This window comes from Eschrichtius robustus, chromosome 19 (assembly GCF_028021215.1).
Source record: "Eschrichtius robustus isolate mEscRob2 chromosome 19, mEscRob2.pri, whole genome shotgun sequence".
Lineage (NCBI taxonomy): Eukaryota > Metazoa > Chordata > Mammalia > Artiodactyla > Eschrichtiidae > Eschrichtius > Eschrichtius robustus.
The window spans coordinates 13,041,123-13,061,919 of NC_090842.1; the positions used below are offsets into that span (position 1 = coordinate 13,041,123).

Here is a 20,797-nt window from a genome sequence, read left to right on the forward strand (position 1 = left end):
ACTACTACTGGTCTGGTGGCAGGTGCTGTTGCTATTGTTGTTGTTTGACCTCCTGAGGCCACAGGGGCGCCATATTGACATCCTCACCAGCTTGACCCCCTTGAGGTCACGTTTTTCCACCCACTCCTCTAGGTGGCCTGCTCCATCGATGACAGTTTTTGTCTCAGCAGGGCAACCCTCAGCTGCCTCTTCCTTACCCAGGCTCAGCCATCCTGTGCCTACTCTTCAGGCTGCTCTTGTACCCAGAAGAGCCAAATCAGCCGATCAGAGCCAGGCCCGCCCGTAGGCTGGTCCTCATCACAAAGCCTGGCTTGTTTTCAACATTACACCGTCTGTTGCTCTGAGCAAAATAATCTGAGGCCACAGTCCCACAGGCCTCCTATCTTCAAATGCATACTTCCCACATGACAGGACTCCCCGTATCTCAGGGGGCAGCCTCTGCTCAGCCCTGGTGTCTCTTCATCTCCCTAAGAGGTATCAAGCCCCACCTGCTGCCCCAAGTTTTCTCACTTTCAGTAATGGCCTCAGCGACCTGCAGGGACACAGAGTAACTTCCTCTTCCCACATTCAGCATCAACCAGACAAAGGAGAAGTGCTAATGTCAGCCCCACCCCCAAACAACCTACATGAACTACTGTTAAGTGTTTTTCAGGGCATGGAATTCCACAGTTCTGAGGTGGGCATAGGTAGTCCTCAGGGGTCCAGATGGGCTGGAGGCAGGAGGAATAGGGCAAACACCAGAAGACACTAGGAAGGCAGGAGGAAGTGAACCTGGATCCTTGCAAGATGGCTTCTCACTAATTGCCAACAATCAGTAACGGGAGGAAACACTGCTTACTCTCTGAAGTTTTGTTGAAAGCAGTCAGATGGGAGCTATGAACTGGCAGAACGCCATCTCTTAGGCTTCTCTTCCTGAGAGGGGGTTTCTGCTTCTGGGCAGCTCTACCCAAATTCTCCTCCCAGTTAGTATCAAGCTCATTTACTTTTTAAAAAGCAGATGATGGTACTCCTTATTTAAGACCCTACTATGGCTTCTCATTTTTCTCACAGGGACAGGCCCAGCCCATACCTGCATTTCCAGCTTCAGGGAATCTATCCTCTGCCTGGGTTGTCTGTCTGCTCCTGGGATGCACTGCTAATAAGTAAATGCCCCAAGGGCAGGAGCCCTCTTTCATAGTATAATCTTGTTCACCAGCGTGTCCCCAGAAGCCCACAGTGCCTGTTCCCTTGTTGGTGCTTACAATGTCTTTTTGGAATGAATGAATGTCCCCTCATCTGCTGCCATGATTAGTGTCAGCAGCCATGGTCCAGATGTCTCATGGGGTTTTATGCTCCCTTAAGTTCTTCAGTACCCATCTCTGGGTTCTTTCACGTGAGTCCCTAACATTTTTATATGTTTTGGCTTGTTAGTTGCATTTTGTTTAACATTCTGACAGTCCTTATAAAACCGAGAAAGGTGGGTTCTACATTACTAAAACATGTGTCACACATGAAATGATTCAATGTGTGTGTCTGAGGCAGAAGGAGAGCGAAGACCTGAGGAGAAGACAGTCACTAACATCCAGCTGAGGTCTGGAAAACAGAGCAGAGGGATCCCAGCCATGGTTCCCTGACTGCTCAGCAGGATGAGCTACGGGAGTTTCCTTCTCCAAAACACCAGAGAACAGACCGGATGAAGTCGGAAGACTGTCGAGTGGAGACCAGGTCCCAAGAGTCCACTGTACTTTGGCCAGCAGGATTTGATGTGACAATCAGGTAAGGGGTTGAGCCACACACGGCCTGGGGATGGCACAGGGCTCTATGTAGGTCACTCAGCTGAAGAGATGAAGATGGACTGTGGGCGAGAGTAGTGAATGTGACAGGGGAGACAGTAGGGGTGGCTGGAACTAAACCTCCAGCACCCCACAAAGCCCCCGCCTCCTGAGGAGGACCCAGTGTCTCACATTTCCACGTCTTTGCGAGCTTTGTGCCTCCTGCCTATGGTGCTGTCACCTTATGCCCCATTTGACTAGGCCTGAGACTTACCAACAGTAGAGTGACACCAATTCCATTTAGCCACACTGGCTTTATACCAAGATGTTCCCAACTTTAGATTTATAGAGCATAAAACAATGCAGAAAAGCTAAAATACTTAAGCACTCTAGTTATGAAAAAGATATCTATGGAAATGGAAAGAAAATGTCTAATTAAAATCAGTGGAGTGAGGACTTCCCTGGTGGCGCAGTGGTTAAGAATCTGCCTGCCAATGCAGGGGACATGGGTTCGAGCCCTGGTCTGGGAAGATCCCACATTCCGTGGAGCAACTAAGCCCGTGCGCCACAACTACTGAGCCTGCGCTCTAGAGCCCACGAGCCACAACTACTGAGCCCACGTGCCACAACTACTGAAGCCCGCGAACCTAGAACCCATGCTCCGCAACAAGAGAAGCCACTGCAATGAGAAGCCTGTGCACCGCAACAAAGAGTAGCCCCCACTTGCAGCAACTAGAGAAAGCCCGTGTGCAGCAACGAAGACCCAACACAGCCAAAAATAAATAAATTTAAAAAAAAATCAGTGGAGTGAAGACGTCACGGGGTCAAGTACAGTGGGCATGGGTTTTGGAGTCAGACAAGTAGAATTTGTTGTGCAAACTGTCCCGCCTTTTGGCCTGCACCTCACCAGTGAAATGACAACTTGCCTTCTAGCTTGCTGTAAGGTTGATGAAATAAAGTCATATGTCCAGGCTATAAGAACTCGTCTTCAGGAGTTTCCTCTAAGACCACTTCTGTATATGAGGATTACAAGGCACTTTTTAAAAAAAATTATGAGTTCTGATCTGGATTTCTAAGGCCCTGGGAGCAAACAGCTCATGAAAGAACGGTCACCCCTATGGTCATTTGTTTAATTGTAAAGGTGTTTATGTTGAATTTTCTCAAAGCATTTGTAATTTGCTAATTTAGAGTAATAATAACCTTGGCATTCCCTGCATTTTTTTCATTGGTTTTTCTGTCTTTACTAGTCTTTTTTTTTTTTTTTTGTATTAAAGGTTCCATCATGTCAACAAGGAATGTCAAATATGTGTTTTAGTTGAGAACACAGGCTCAAGACCAGAACACAGCCATGAAAGCTGGAGCGGAACACAGCAGCCAGCCACTGTACAGAGTAAGGGAACTGCCTTATGTCATGCTATGTTAACTCATGTTAGTTAACTGTGTCCACTTAAATGGGTTATGTTGGTATTCCAGAATAAACAAATGTTAGAGACTAAGGAATGCATGAAAAATTTTCCATTGAAATTAATGTTAATTATATTTTTGACTTTGGAGAATTCTACTCTCCAGGCCCATAAAATCATACACAAATTCACATAAACACAACATTTTTAGATTTTTATTTTACAAAATTTGGTGTACACACACACACACGCACACACACTTTTTCTCTCCCCCCTCCCCCCATCTGTCTTGGTGGCATTTGCCCCTAAACGCTCTTTCCCATGGAATACTGTCCAGCTGTGGTATATCTTTACCACAGTTTATTCAACCATTCCCTTACTGATGGTCATTCATATTGTTTCCTTTTTTTGCCCTTACCAAAAAATATAATATACATTGATAAACACATAATCTTAGGTACTGGCACTTTATTTTTTTTCTTAGGGATGGATTCCCAGAAGTGAGTCTGCTGGGTTGAAGAGTAGAGTTGGCCCTTGAATAACACAGGGGTTAAAGGCACGGATCTTCAGTGTAGTCGAAAACCCAAGTATAAAGTCAGTCCTCCATATCCAAGGTTCTGCATCTACAGATTCAGCCAGCCGTGGATTGTGTAGGACTGTAGCACTTACTGAAAAAAATCCGTGTATAACCGGACCTGCGCATATTAAGCTGGTGCTGTTCAAGAGTCAACTGCATGTGTGTTCTTAACGTTAAAAGACAGAGTCACAATTATTTCCAAGGAGGTTGTCACAATTTGTATTTCTAACAAACAGCAGTGTAGGAAGTTAACCCCTTCCCTTGCTTCCTTGCCATTAGTATAGATAAGATGACAATTTAGAAAGACAAAGACTTACTGGACTATGGATATTCTGATAAATTTGTTCAGAAAAATCATTCACGTTCATATACAGTCATAGCACATCAATACTCTTCAAAAACAAAAGAAAAAAAGGCCAGTTACAGTGGCCATTTACAATTCTAATGCATGATTTGTGATGGATAAGGAAAGGAACTGGTGAATTTGAAATCAAGCCTAAAATGGAATCTTTGAGTTATGCAAAAATAAGAAATTTTTTTAGGTTAATAATCAATATATGGGGAGATCACTAAAGTCTAATTTATGAAGTGTTTGTGAGCCTTTAAAGCAATGTTGTAACTTACACTAAGTCAGGTTCCAAAGGGAAATGCTGCAAAAATTCTGCAAAAATTTATTTCTAAAGTGGACTAAGCACATGGAAAATTTAAAAAGCAATGTAAGACATTTATTGACAGTTTCTTAAATTATTTTTCCTCTAAAGTCTCTGAAATTTAACACTTGAACTACATATGCATCCTATTTTTTGCAAGACAATTTATAAAACATTAAGAGAAATAGGGAAACACCCAAAAATACATGTAGTTTCTGGGTTATACAATATTTTGGTAAAAGACATGCATTTGCATTTGTATGTAAATATCCCAGTGGAAAATAACAAGAGCATGATGGGTGTGGTTATTCTTTACACAGCCCATTTATTCCGTGGTGCACAGTGAGTGATAAAACCCACATCTGCTGCCTTTCACTCTCTTCAATCTCTCTTAATTATCTCACACTTGCATATTTATGTCAATAATACTTCTAGGAAATCTTCAGCAAACCCAGAAGGTTAAAACTTCAACAACATTGTCTTCTGTTGACTGAAGAGGCAGCTCAATAACAATGGTCATACCAACTTATATATGCCAGCAAGGAGGAGGAGAAAACATACGCTACATGATATGAAAATCTGTTGTGTTTCATTTGGAATGCATACTGGATTGTAAAGGTACTGAAAACCACATGTTCAGTATGGAAAATCACGTTTGATGTGTCCTAATTTGATTATCGAGACAAGAATTTCAAACTCTTAGTGTCTGTTAAATTTACATGTGCAGATCTAAAATATACAGTTTTTTTTTTGTGGCATATTCTCGCACATAACCACTGAATTCCTAGGGTACTGTCTCTAGCTCCTTTATGCTGCTTGCTGCCAGAATATTTCATTATTGAATGAATTATTCAAGATTTTAAAAAACTCACTGTAATACAGCTAAGTACGTCTATTTACAATTGGATATATTCTGATATGTATTCTTTAGTTGGGTATCATATACCTAACTATCAATCAGTACAATATTGTTCTTAGGGGACCTCATTTTTATACATTTTTGAGTTGACAGATTGTATCTCAGTATGAGTTCCCATGTTCCTTCAGCACCTTCGCGAGGCTTCTCCCCATTGGAAGGGTTCTCCACAGTACAACCTGGCTGCAGTCTCAGGGTTTATCCCCGGTATGAACCCTCTGATGGACACTGAGTCGGGACTTCCTGCTGAAGGCCTTTCCACATTCAGAACACTCATATGGTTTCTCTCCTGTGTGGATTCGCAAATGTAATCTAAGAGTTGACCTCTGGCTGAATGTTTTGCCGCATTCAGTACATTCATAGGGTTTTTCTCCGGTATGAGTTCTCATATGTATAATGAGTTGTGAGTTCTGGATAAAGGATTTTCCACATTCACTGCACTCATAGCGTTTCTCCCCTGTGTGAATTTTCTGGTGTATAATGAGGTTTGATTTCTTGAAGAAGGTTTTGGCGCATTCATTACACTCATAGGGTCGTTCTCCAGTATGAATTCTCTGGTGTGTAGTAAGTTCAAATTTCTGGGCAAAGGTCTTGCCACATTCACTGCATTCGTAGGGCTTCTTCTCCATATGTGCTCGCTGGTGTACAATGAGGTTTGACTGGTGGGTGAAAGCTTTTCCACATTCAAGACATTCAAAGGGTTTCTCCCCAGTATGGATTCTCTGATGTTTAATGAGGTTTGCCTTATGGGAGAAGGTTTTCTTACACACATTACATTCATAAGGTTTTTCTCCAGTATGTATTCTCTTATGACTAATAAGGAGTGATTTAAATGAGAACGCCTTGTCACAATAATTACAGATAAAAGGTTGCACCAAATTTCTGATTTTCTGGTGGTTAAAAACGCCTTCTTTATGGCTGAAGGCTTTTCCACTTCTATTATATTCAGAGTATTCCACTCCAGTATGGGTTTTCTCTTGCTTCAGATAGAGGAGTGCTTTTCCAAATCCGTTACAGTCGTCGTCTTTCTTTCTTATATAGCTTCTATTGCTAGTAAGTAAGTCTGAATTATATCTCAAAGTTTTTTCATATAAGTCATACTTATAGGGTACTTGTCTTAAAGAAACAAAGTCTGTGCTAAGATTAAATGTTTTTCCAAAGAGATTATCTCTTTCTTCAATTGGGGTTTGGTTCTTAAAGATTATAAATGGCCTTGCCTGCTCATCTGGGTTTCTGTGGTCCCTCTCCATCTGGTCATCAGCCTTCCATACCTCTAGGAAAGAGCACATGAAATACTCTGTCAACCCTTTCACCACAATGTTACGGAATGTGAAGACTCCACAAATGTTCCATTGTAGGGCTGCCTCTTTAGTTTGGGACACAGTCGTCCAGTATAAAAAAGTCCCCAGTTCCAAGTTTTCCTAGCTCTTAAACTCTGAAGGAAAAAGACAAAGCCTGTGGCAAAATGGACACAAATAGCACTGCCAGATTATAAAACGGCCTTAAAAGTGGGTGAAGGGAAATAAATAAAAACAAATGATGTGAGAAGGCTGGCAATTCCAGAGACAAAGGCGATTTGGTGTCCTCAAGGACACCAGTTGGTACAGACCAAGAAAATGAGATGTTAAGGGAAAAAACCCAGGCAGATCTAAGTTGAGCAGCCAACACTGAGACTCTGAATTACTGTGGTCGGATGACCACCTCACCTACATGCTCGAGGCTCCTTCCCCTTTTCTCTCCTTTTTTCATCTGCATCAATAACGTCCTAAAGGCAACCTTTCTCACAGGTTTGCACAGAGAACCCTATGCAGAGCTCCAAATCTCGCAAGTAGAACTTTTCCAGGTGGAAGGCAAAATCCAGAAATTCATAGATTCTGTAGGAAATATAAAATGGATCTAAGATCTTCTTGACAGAATTGCTCACTGCTACTGCTGGTTGCACTACTTTTCCTATCAAAGTTGTTGGAGAGAGTAAGTGTTTCCATCACTGTATCCTGTATTTCTCCTTTTCACGTGTTTAATTTCTTCCTCAAACCAATCTCGTCCCTGCTTTTATTTGAAGGAATCTTAAGGATCAAATTTACCTGGCTTCAAGCTATGCTTTAAGAACCTTTACTCTGATCTCTGTATTACTGGTATTCCTGACTCTTGTGATCCTGCTGCCATTTGTGTCACTCTTGTACTGAAAAATCTGTATTTTCCTTGAGGCTACTAAACCAATTCCCATGACCTAAAATATAGAAGTCACCATTCTGGCTAAGTGAGAATACTAATGAAAGAGGAACTAATCACAGAACAAAGGTTTAAAACATGTTAGGCAAGAATCAAGGCTTGCGTGTGAGAGGTGAATAGCTATAGAAATTAAACAGGAAAAACATTAAGCAGCGAGAGACTGATATTTGGAGGTATGACTCAGGATATGAGGTGCACAAGTCATCTGTTCTCAGCTACCTCTAAAGGTTTAGGGATTTGAAAAATAGATTCCTAAAAAATATTTCAAAGATACCAACCCATTCATAATCTCTAGGATATTACTTCCACTGGCTTCTATCTGATTCTCCTTCCGACCTTCCACATCTTCCCTAGAAAGTTGTGAACTGGAAATTCTAACTGTGGTATCCATAACTCTTCTCACTGATCCAACATGAAAATCTGGTTTGATAATATCAGAGAACTTGATAATGGAACACAGCTCCTAACTGCTTGGACTTCAGAAAGCCTGAAAATAAAGAAGGTAGAACTTCAGAGTCTGCACTCTCTCAGCTTTAATACATGAAGCTTGACACCAAAACCATTTAGTAATTCAGAAGCTTATAATTTTTGGTAACTGAGAAAGGACCTAAACACTACTAGGCAACATTGAACTACGAACTACACCTGAAAGCTGTCCTTACCCACTGATAGTAAGTTGCTGTAATTCTCCAGCATCACGTCCATGTAGAGGATCCTCTGAGAGGGGTCCAGTTGCTCCCATTCCTCCTGGGTGAAGTCCACAGTCACATCCGTGAATGAAACTGATCCCTGAAATGGCATATTGCTTATTCATTCTGAAATGATCAGCATTTGGTGATGTAGGGAAGACATATGAAAACTTACTCTTACCATGTTGTAAAAGAATCATTCATTTAAAAAACTTACATGTGACACCAACTGTTTTGTCATGTCTCCAAAAAATATTTTTATAAATAGTTAAAGCATTTATTCAGATTCCCCTATATCTCTGGTGCTGTCATATTAAGCAGGTATTTGAGATTACTAAAACACTGTTTCTCCTCTGAAGATGTACATATGAAGACAGTTACATAAACATTAATATGCAGTATTTAATGTTACCAGTTAGTGATAATGCTCACATAGGTATTATTTTTGTGGTCTCAAACTAGACAATATTAAAGAGTTAATTAAAGCTTTGAATATTTAAAGGCAGAAGATGAAATTCCAATTATAAGATAAAATATCAGGCATAAATAAAGATCTCTCTACCATATCCAAGCCATAAAAAGGTTAGAAAAGCAAAAACAAACAAGTGAGACTACATCAAACTAAAAAGCTTTTGCACAGCAAAGGAAACAATCAATACAATGAAAAGGCAACCTACCAAATGGGAGAAAATATCTGCAAATCATATATCTGCTAAGGGGTTAATATATAGCAAAGAAAAAAATAAAACCCAATCCGATTAAAAAATGGGCAGAGGATGATAAATAGACATTTTCCCCAAGAAGACATACAAATGGCCAACAGGTACAGGAGGTGTTCAAAATCACTAATTATCAGGGAAATACAAATCAAAACCACAGTGAAATAATATCACACACCTGTAAGAAAGGCTATTATAAAAAAAGACATTTACAGCTATTTACACATCACTTATATTGTACTAGGTACTTTAAGTAATCTAGAGATTTAAAGTATAAGGGAGGATGTATATGGGTTATATGCAAATACTATGCCTTTTATATAAGGGACTTGAGTATCTGCATATTTTGGTATCCAAGGGGGGCCCTGGAACCAACTCCCCTAGGATACTGAAGGATGACTATCCCCATGTTCATTTCAGCATTATTTACAAAAGCCACATATGGAAACAACCTAAATATCCACGGGCGGAATATTCAGCCATAAAAAAGAAGGGAGTCTTGCCATTTGTGACAACATGGATGGACCTTGAGGGCACTATGCTATGTGAAATAAGTCAGACAGAGAAAGACAAAAACCATTTGATCTCAATTCTATGTAGAATCTAAAAAAAAGAAAAACAAGCACATAGATACAGAGAACAGATTGGTGGTTGCCAGAGGCTGGAGAGTGGAGGTAGGAGAAATGCATGAAAGGGGCCATAAGGTACAAACTTTCAGTTACAAAGTAAGTCATGTAATGTACAGTATGAGGACTGTAGTTAATAATACTGTATTGCAGATTTGAAAGTTGCTAACAGATCTTGAAAGTCCTTATCATAAAAAAAAATTATAACTGTATGGTGATGATGGATGTTAACTAGACTTATTGTGGTGATCACTTCACAATACATACAAATATCAAATAATGTACAACTGAAACTAAAAATGTTATGTCAATTATACCTCAATAAAAAATAATTAAAAGTCTATTACTTTTAATAAAAGAATATTCACAGCAGCATTTTACATAAGAGCCCTAAACTGGAAAAACAAACATTCATCAATAGTAGATTAATTTCTCGTGGTATATTAACACAATTTAGTACTATAAAGCAATGAAAAGGAACTAATTCCAGCTACAGAGGGAGGATTTCACAAGGGTTTCAAGAATGCTGGATAATTTTTATTTCTTGGTCTGAATGTATATATGACACTTTTCACTATAGTAAACAATCTGCATGGAACAAAAGACATGCTGAAGCATATAAATATGAAGAGTCATGAGCTAGAAAACCAAGACTGTAATAAAAACCAAGAAGAGTTATAAGGAAAAAAATTGAAGACCATTTGATAACTTTCAAAAATCATCTACATTCACTTGGCCACAGGATAAGTATAATAAGAACTTTTGCATCACTGCCAGACCAACAAGGGTTAATAAACCTGTGGCACATCATTTTGGCTCAAGTTACAATGATTTAGAAATGACTCTACCATCAAATATGAAAATATTCTGTATTTTTTCTCACAATGCTGTTTTCCATACTCTATACAAAGAAAAAAACTCCAAAAATTAGAGATAAAACACAATTCTGATAGTATAGGATTAAAAGGGATGTCAAACATGACTGTCCTCAAAGAATTACTTTTGTCAATGACAGATGCAGTTTTGATGTGGAATCAATTTGGTGTTCGGAGCACAAATCCTATGGCCACGAGTAGAGGTATACTTAAGTGTATCTGACACCCAGAGCAGACCTCAACTCTTCAAACTGTTAAACGTCTAAAATCTTCACCTACGAATTTACTTCTGAGTACAAGAATCCTCTTTAACCTATTAACATTCCCTGTCTACTGAATCCATGTAACTGTCCTCTTCAGTTATGACCTCCAGTTCCTTAACCCCTCCTTTTTTCAAATACCTCCAAAATCTACATTACGCTTGTCACCACCTTTAAAATACATGCCCCAGTGACTTCCCACCATCTCCCACTCATAACTCGTTGCCTCAGGGAAAGTCACAGAAAGTAAGAAAAAAATGAGATAAAGGTCTGAGCACTACAAATGACCTAGTTATATTGCACAAATTTTCAGGTAACCCAGTAATATTATTTTATGACATCTTATAGGAATCTTTAGCCACATGGCATGGGAGCAGAGAATGCCAGTGGTGGGTCATCTATGCCTGAGATCAATGATACTGAGGTCAACAATCATGGAGTCAAGATTTTCCCAGTAGTAAATATTTATTCCCACTTTCAGATCACTTCTGAAATTATAGCTTTAAAAATAGGAACACTAGGAAATTTCCCAGGGACTAAATTAAGTACTAAGGACACAAGACCCAAGACCACTCTTCACCCTTATAGGCAAGCTATAGAACCCCTCAAGTCTTATTACCTTTGCTTCCTCTTTCCACTGCCACCCCAGCTATTACAAAAGCTTCCTAACTCTTATTTCCTGTCTCCTCTCATTCTCATCTACTCCACATTATAAAGCTAATGTGATTTTTCTAAAGCATAGCTCTACTCATACAATAACCTTGATTAGAAACATCATCCATTATCTCTTGAAATAAACTGACAGCCCAGCATTCAACACCATTCAAATTCCTCTTCCATCCCTCTCTCCCCTGACTCCCCTCTCTATGCACAGATCCTCCCACTTAGGTCACATCACAGATCACTCAGATGTGATCTTCCATAATTTGAGTCCCTACTCTCTTTTAAACCTGGAGTACTTTGTTTGTATTTCTCTTGTGGCATATATTTCACTCTGCTTTCTTTCTTTTTTAATTTTATTTATTTATTTATTTGTTTATGGCTGTGTTAGGTCTTCGTTTTTGTGCGAGGGCTTTCTCTAGTTGCGGCAAGTGGGGGCCACTCTTCATCACGGTGTGCGGGCCTCTCACTATCGCGGCCTCTCCCGTTGTGGAGCACAGGCTCCAAACGCGCAGGCTCAGTAGTTGTGGCTCACGGGCCTAGTTGCTCCACGGCATGTGGGATCTTCCCAGACCAGGGCTCGAACCCGTGTCCTGTGCACTGGCAGGCAGATTCTCAACCACTGTGCCACCAGGGAAGCCCTTCTCTTTCCTTTTTAAAAAAATGTGCCCTATTTCTTTTACTCTCCCCATTAGATGTTATGATTTTTTAGACCAGAAATTGTATCTCTGTATTTCTGTTAGCACAAAATACATGAGTACAAGTTAAGGACTCAAATAAAATAAAATAAAAACAATTCTAATTGGGGACTTCCCTGTTGGCACAGTGGTTAAGAATCCACCTGCCAGTGCAGGGGACATGGGTTTGAGCCCTGGTCCGGGAAGATCCCACATGCTGTGGAGCAACTAAGCCTGTGTATCATAACTACTGAGCCTGTGCCCTAGAGCCCATGAACCACAAATACTGAGCCCGCGTGTCACAACTACTGAAGCCCGCGCACCTAGAGCCTGTGCTCTGCAACAAGAGAAGCCACCGCAATGAGAAGCCCACATACCACAACAAAGAGCAGCCCCCGCTCATCGCAACTAGAGAAAGCCTCATGCAGCAACAAAGACCCAACACAGCCAAAAATAAATAAATAAATGTATAAAAACCAAAAACAATGCTAACTGAATGGTGCTCAGTATTCAAATTTTTCTCCCACTATTTTCTTGCTTCCTGAAGAGCCATGCCACATAATTCCTATAGCAACATCCTAAGTAGCTAGCTAAAATAATATAGCATCTGAACTGTACTCAGATTATACAAAAAAATTTAGTAATATCTGGTAAATCCTAAAATGTGGCTTATTTTCCTGAGATGTCATGCATGCCCTAGTATGCTTGTCTGTTCATTAAAAATGCTTTTTATTGTTTGTAATCTACATGATTCCCAGATCAATTCTGGCTGAACTTGTTCTTGACAATTTATTTGCATTTTGGTACTGGTCTTATTAGTGGTAATTTAGCTCTTCAGCATCCAGGATATGGTCACTCTATTCATGGAGTAAGTATAAGTAAAATCATCACTACATTGTCAGTACAATATAAGTAGAGACACAATGTGACTCATCATCACAGAGGCATAAGTCATGGGCTAAATAACCTTTCACAAAAGAAAGGAACAGCACAGCCATAAAACTGAGTAGAAAAAAAAAATCTTAGAAAATATATATAATTGGATTTAACAGCAGGTTAGATTCAACTGAAGAGATGATTAGTAAACCTGAAGATAGGTCAGTGAGAAATATCCAGACAGAAATAGAAAAAGAACAAAGGCTGGAAAACACATCAAAATGCCTAAGAGATACGTGGTACAAAGTAAAGGTCTAATATACTTGCAACTGGAGCCCCAGTAAGAGAAGCAAGATGCAACAGAAACATATTTGACGAGATAATGGCTGAGAATTTTCTGGAACAGGTCACATCAGACTATAGAATACCTCTAACCCCAGGTATAAATATAAAGAAAACCACATTTAGGCACATCATAAAAAAACTAACAATCTCAGAAGAAAAAAAGTACATTGTTTTCTGTTGTTTCAATACAAACACTGGAAGCCAGAAAGTAACAGAATACCCTCAAAGCGCTGATAATACTAGAATGTGAGTTGGCAAATTTTTTCTATAAAGGGCCAGTTAGTAAATATTTTAGGTTTTGTACACCGTATGTAGCCTCAACTACAACTAATCAAGTTGGCTGTTTTACCACGAAAGCAGGCACAGGCAATATGTAAACAAATGGACATGGCTGTGTTCCAATAAAACTTGATCTATGGACACTGAGATTTGAAAACATTTCATAAAAGATTAAGACCTTCAGAGAAGTTTAAAAACAACAACAAAAACAACAACATACTTTTTACAAGAGACAAACTTAAATAACACAAAGCTTGAAAATAAAAGGCATTGTAACAGCTGGCCCAGGAACATCACTAATTAGTTGAAACAAAATTCTAAAAATATGTATATATCATGATCCTCAAGTTCTACTTAATGAATATAAAAATATCAGAAAAGAGAACTGGCTACCTCTAAAGTGAGGAGACTGGCTTTTATAGTCAAAAAGATTTTAGCATTGAGTGAGGTGACCTAATACCATCAGTGGACAGCATGCTAGGAGGGCAGAACCATGATATAGTGAGAGAGAGTAAGAGACAGAATTTACGTATGAATTGTGTAACAAAAAGGAAAAAACATATATTATGTGTGGAGGCAAATAAGCCAAGATGATAAATATTGACTACTGGATGGTGTAACTGGTTGATAGTTATTAGACTGAACTGTATTGAAAGTGATGACATTCAACTATTTGGACATACAAAAATGGCAATTTCATATAGCTCAACCTAATATGCTTTTATCTGTATTTCTGTGCATTTTCATACTTCACAGAATCAAACCAAACACAGGTAAGTGACAAACTTCCCTGGAGCTCAACCCAAAGAAAATGGTAAGAAAAAATAAAAAATAATAAAAAGAAAGAAAAAATAAAAATATTTTATGAACTACTAGGTAAACAGGAAGAGAAATCAGAAAAATTTAGAACCCTGGGAAAAAGGAGAAAAGCCTATAAGTTTCAGGAGAGAACTGAACAGGTCACATTCTGATAAATAGACAGGACTTTGTACTTGTTGAATACAACACCAAAAAGCAATGACTTCAAAATTCTGAAAGAAGAAAACAACAAAAGCTGGGCAAATAAATGAAACAGTTTGCAGGTACTGGAAAGCAACCACTGCAGGGCTACAATTATTGAAAAGACGAGTGAACATGAAGGGAGCTCCACATTCACACCGATGATAAAAGTGCTGAAAGGAAAAAATTATCAATCTTGAGTTTTATATCCAGCAAAATGTCCCTAAAGATATTTTCTAGACTGTGGCACAGAGAAATAGAAATCAAGCAGAAAGTGACAGTATTGCTACATGGCATAAATAAAAATTGGATTTGGGTCTGCAAAACAACTGGGATTTGGGGGCAGAGTAATGGAGATAAGGAAGCCAAAGAGAAGGGGCTCTAAAATTCTGCATAAAAATTCACCTCAGGGGCTTCCCTGGTGGCGCAGTGGTTGAGAGTCTGCCTGCCAATGCAGGGGACACGGGTTCGAGCCCTGGTCTGGGAAGATCCCACATGCCACGGAGCAACTGGGCCCGTGAGCCACAACTACTGAGCCTGTGCGTCTGGAGCTTGTGCTCCGCAACAAGAGAGGCCACAATAGTGAGAGGCCCGCGCACTGCGATGAAGAGGGGCCCCCGCTTGCCGCAACTAGAGAAAGCCCTCGCGCAGAAACGAAGACCCAACACAGCCATAAATAAATAAATTAAAAAAAAAATGCAAACCTTTAAAAAAAATAAAAAAAAAATTCACCTCAGATCTTTGGCTGGCTCCTAACATGTGCAGGTGGAAGGCAAGCCTCCAGGAGAACTAGCAGAGTATAGCAGTTTTGTTCCGCCAGATAGTTAAGTTATTGGCAGAATAAAACTTTACATTCTTAAAAAAACAAAAAACCACACAAAAAAGCAAAACAAAACTTTACATTCTTTAGAGGGAATTATGCACCATACAACATGTCCAACACACAAAATTTACTAGACATGCAAAAAAATCAAAAAGCAATTAAAAGACAAAAAACCAAGAAATAGTCAAGAACAGACATAGCGATAATTCATGTATTAGAGTTAGCATACAAAGAGTTCAGATTAACTGTACAGTAATATGTTAAAAATATAGAAAAAAAGATAATGCAGTGAAAATATGGAAATATTTCAACAAAAAACTGGAATCTACAAAAAGAAAGCAAATGGACATTGTAGAACTCCAAAATGTAGTTTTTAACTGAAATTAAAAACTCATTGTATAGACTTAAGAGTAGACTAGGTGCAGCAGAAGATAAGAATTGTGAATTTGAAGACAGGTAAATAGAAGATATTCAAACTGAAGCAGAAGAGAAAAAAATGGGGGGAAAAGAAAAAGCATTAACAAGATGTGAAGCATGGCCAAAAAAGTCTAATGCACCATTCCTTAAAATGCTAAAAGGAAAAACAAAAAAGGATAATGTGTAGTCCCAGAAGAAGAGGAAAAAAGAATGGGACAGAAACAATATTTGAAGAAATAATAGCTGAGAATATTCCAAATTTGATAAAAGGCAATGACCACAAATCTAAGAAACTCAGTAAAGCCCATGCAGAATAAATACAAAGAAAATTATACCTGAATACATCACATTCAGACTGCTGAGTGTCAGAGAAAGAGAGAATATCTTAAAAGAAGCCAGAGGGGGGACTTCCCTGGCGGTCCAGTGGTTAAAACTCTGTGCTTCCACTGCAGTGGGGTGCAGGTTCGATCCCTGGCCAGGAAACTAAGATCCTGCATGCTGCACAGCGTGGCCAAAAGAAAGAAGAAAAAAAAAGACGCACTTCCTTTAGGGAAGAACAATAAAAATGAAGAATTATTTCTTAACGGAAACCATAGATGTGAGACAGAAATGGAATTCCATGTTTAAAGTACTGAAACAAAAATTAACCCTAGAATTCTATGCCCAGGGAAAATACTTTTCAAAATGAAGGCAAAATAAAGGCATTTACAGATAAACAAAAGCTTTAAGAATTCACTGCAGTATACTGATTTCTGCTCTTGGATTGTAGTGAGGTGGTATAATCCTAATTTGAGGTGATTACTACAGTATATAAACTGTAATCCCTAGAGAAACCATTTTCTTAAAAAAAGAAAGATACAAAGGAAAGAAGACACATACAGGACAGATGAAAAACAAATAGCAAGATGACAGACTTAAATCCAACTGTGCGTATAATGAACTTAATTACAGACAAAATAAGTCAATTAAAAGACAGATAGTCAGGCTGGATAAAAACTATGACCCAACTATATGTTATTTAGAGGTAGGAAACACACTATAAATATAAGAACACAAATAGGTTGAAGCAAAAAAAAAGGAAAAGATATACCATGAAAATGCTAATCATAAAAAGGTAGATATACAGCCTGTGACTCTAGAGGCAGGGATGCCTGGACAAGATGGCGGAGTAGAAGGACCTGACCTCACATCCTTTCACGAAAACACCAAAATCACAACTAACTGCTGAACAACCACTGACAAAAAAGGACTGGAACCTACCAAAAAAGATATTCTACTTCCAAAGACAAAGAAGAAGCTGCAACGAGACAGCAGCGGGGGCGCATTCCTGATACAATCAAATCCCATAGCTGCCAGGTGGGCGACCCACAAACTGGAAAATATATTCATAAAGATTCTCCCACAGGAGTGAGAGTTCTGAGCCCCATGACAGGCTCCCCAGTCTGGGGGTCTGGATTGGGAGGAGGAGCCCTGAGAGCATCTGGCTTTGAAAGCCAGTGGGGCTTGATTGCTGGAAATCCACAGGACTTGGGGAAGCAGAAATAGCACTCTTGCAGGGCACACACAAGGTCTCGTGTGCACACCAGGACCTGGGGAAAAAGTAGTGACTTCATAAGAGCCTCAGAGACCTACCTGCTGGTCTTGGAGGGTCTCCTGGGGAGGTGGGGGGGCAGCTGTGGCTCACTGCAGGGACAAGGACACTGGTGGTGGAGAAACTGGGGAGTATTCATTGGCGTGAGCTGTCTTGGAGGCCACCATTTTGACACCAAGACCTGGCCTCACCAGATAGCCCAAAGGCTCCAGTGCTGGGACACCACAGGACAACCAACCAACAGGGTGGGAACACAGCCCCATCCACCAGCAGTCAGGCTGCTTAAAGTCTTCTAAACCCACAGCCGCCTATAGATATGTCCCTCGACATGGCCCTGCCCACCAGTGGGAAGGCACCAGACCCTCCCAACAGGAAGCCTGCACAAGCCTCTTAGACCAGCCTCATCCACCAGGGGGCAGACACCAGAAACAATCCTGCAGGCTGTGCAACGCAAAAATAGAAAGTTAAAGAAAATAAGATGGCAGAGAAGTATGTTCCAGAAGAAGGAACAAGATAAAAAAGAACAACTAAGTGAAGTGGAGACAAGCAATCTACCTGAAAAAGAATTCAGGGTAATGATAGTAAAGATGATCCAAGATATGGGAAAGAGAATTGAGACACAGACTGAAAAGATACAAGAAATGCTTAACAAAGAGCTAGAAAATTTAAAAAACAGAGATTAACAATACAATAAGAGAAATGAAAAACACACTAGAAGGAATCAATAGCTGAATAAATGAGGCGGAAGAACAGATAAGTGACCTCGAAGACGGAATGGTGGAAATCACTGTCATGGAACACAATGAAGAAAAAAATGAAAAAAAATTGAGACCAGTTTAAGACACATCTAGGGACAACATTAAACGCACCAACATTCACATTATAGGGGTTCCAGAAGGAGAGGAGAGAAAGGGCCTAGAAAGTATTTGAAAAGATAATAGCTGAAAACGTCCCTTACATGGGAAAGGAAACAGTCACCCAAGTCTAGGAAGTGCAGAGAGTCCCAGGCAGGATAAACCCAAGGAGGAACATGCCAAGATACATACTAATCGAACTGGCAAAAATTGAAGGCAAAGAGAAAATATTAAAAGCAACAAGGGAAAAGTAACAAATTACATACAAGGGAATCCCCATAAAGTCATCAGCTGATTTTTCAGCTGAAACTCTGCAGCCCAGAAGGGAGTGGCATGATATATTTAAAGTGATGAAAGGGAAAAACCTACAACCAGGAATACTATACCCAGTAAGGATCTCATTCAGATTCAATGGAGAAATTGAAAGCTTTACAGCAGGCAAAAGCTAAGAGAATTCAGCACCACTAAAAAATCTTTACAACAAATGCTAAAGGAACTTCTCTAGGCGGGAAAGAAAAACCCACACCTAGAAACCAGAAAATTACAAATGGCAAAGCTCACCAGTAAAGGCAAACATAAAGGTAGGAAATCATCCACACAAAAATATGCTATCAAAACCAGCAACAGTGAGAAGAGGAGTACAAATGCAGTGTATTGGGAATATATTTGAAATTAAAAGACCAGCAACTTAAAAACAATTTTGTATACATATAGACTGATATATCAAAATCTCCTGTATCCACAAACCAAAAATCTACAATAGATATACACACACACACAAAAAGAATCCAAACACAACACTAAAAATAGTCACCAACTCACAAGAGAAGAGCACAAAAGAGGAAGGGAAGAAAAAGGACCTAAGAAAACAACCCCAAAACAACAAAAAGGCAATAAGGACATACATATCGGTAATTATCTTAAATTTAAATGAATTAAACGCTCCAACCAAAAGACACAGACTGGCTGAATAGCTACAAAAACAAGACATGTATATATGCTGTCTACAAGAGACCCACTTCAGATCTAGGGACACATACAGACTATAAGTAGAGGGATGGAAAAAGGTATTCCATGCAAATGGAAATCAAAAGAAAGCTGGAGTAGCAATACTTATATCAGACAAACTAGACTTTAAAATAAAGACTGTTATAAGAGACAAAGAAGGACATACATAATGATCAAGAGATCAATCCAAGAAGATATAACAATTGTAAACACATATGCATCCAACCTAGAAGCACCTCAATATATAAAGCAAATTACTAACAGCCATAAAAGGAGAAATCGACAGTGACACAGTAATAGTGAAGGACTTGAACACCCCACTTACATCAATGGACAGATCACCCAGACAAAATCCATAAGGAAACACATACTTTAAATGACACATTAGACCACATGGACTTACTGATATTTATAGAGCATTCCATCCAAAAGTAGCAGAATACACTTTCTTCTCAAATGCACATGGAACATTCTCCAGGATAGATCACATGCTGGGAGGCAAAGCGAGCCTCAGTAAATTTAAGAAAATTGAAATCATATCAAATATCTTTTCTGAACACAACACTATGAGATTAGAAATCAACTACAAGAAAAAAACTGTAAAAAACACAAACACGTGGAGGCTAAACAATATGCTACTAAACAACAAATGGATCACTGAAGAAATCAAAGAGGAAATCAAGAAAAACCTAGAGACAAATGAAGACAAAAGCATGACAATCCAAAACCTATGGGACACAGCAAAAGCAGTTCTAAGAAGGAAGTTTATAGCAAAACATTCTTACCTCAAGAAACAAGAGAAATCTCACAAAAACAACCTAACCTTACACCTAAAGCAACTAGAGAAAAAACAACAAACAAAACACAAAATTAGCAGAAGGAAAGAAATCATAAAGATCAGAGCAAAATAAATGCAATAGAGACAAAGAAAATTAAAGATCAACGAAATTAAAAGCTGTTTCTCTGAAAAGGTAAACAAAATTGATAAACCTTTAGCCAGATTCATCAAGAAAAAAAAGGGAGAGTGCTCAAATCAATAAAATTAGAAATGAAAAAGTTACAACAGACACCACAAAAATACAAAGGATCATAAGAGACTATTGCAAGCAACTATATGCCAATAAAATGGACAACCTAGAAGAAATGGACAAACTCTTAGAAAGGTACAACCTTCAAGACTGAACCAGGAAGAAATACAAAACATGAACAGACCAATCACAAGCACTGGAATTGAAACTGTGATTTAAAAAATTCCAACAAACAAAAGTTCAGAACCAGATGGCTGCACAGGCAAATTCTATCAAACATTAAGAGTTAACATCTATCCTTCTGAAACTCTTCCAAAAAATTGCAGAGGAAGGAACACTCCTAAGCTCATTCTACAAGACCACCATCACCCTGATACCAAAACCAGACAAAGATACCACAAAAAAAGAGAAAACTACAGGCCAATATCACTCATGAACATAGATGCAAAAATTCAACAAAACAGTAGCAAACCAAATCCAACAATACATTAAAAGGATCATGATCAAGTGGATTTATCCCAGGGATGCAAGCATTTTTCAAT

At 39.1% G+C, this 20,797-nt stretch overlaps 1 protein-coding gene across 6 annotated transcripts in view; it reads right to left on the minus strand.

Annotated features, from left to right (window-relative positions):
• ZFP1 (ZFP1 zinc finger protein) overlaps positions 1 to 20,797 on the minus strand; it is a 48,960-nt gene that overhangs the window by 6,945 nt on the left and 21,218 nt on the right. For 3 of the 6 annotated variants that reach the window (XM_068528934.1, XM_068528932.1, XM_068528933.1), the window contains exon 3: positions 8,192 to 8,318. In XM_068528934.1, coding sequence (XP_068385035.1) covers positions 8,192 to 8,318 — 127 coding nt within the window. Of the gene's footprint in view, positions 1 to 3,348; positions 6,571 to 7,807; positions 8,017 to 8,191; positions 8,319 to 20,797 lie in introns of those variants that run through there. The other 3 variants (XR_011071532.1, XM_068528930.1, XM_068528931.1) reach the window with 3 other exon arrangements.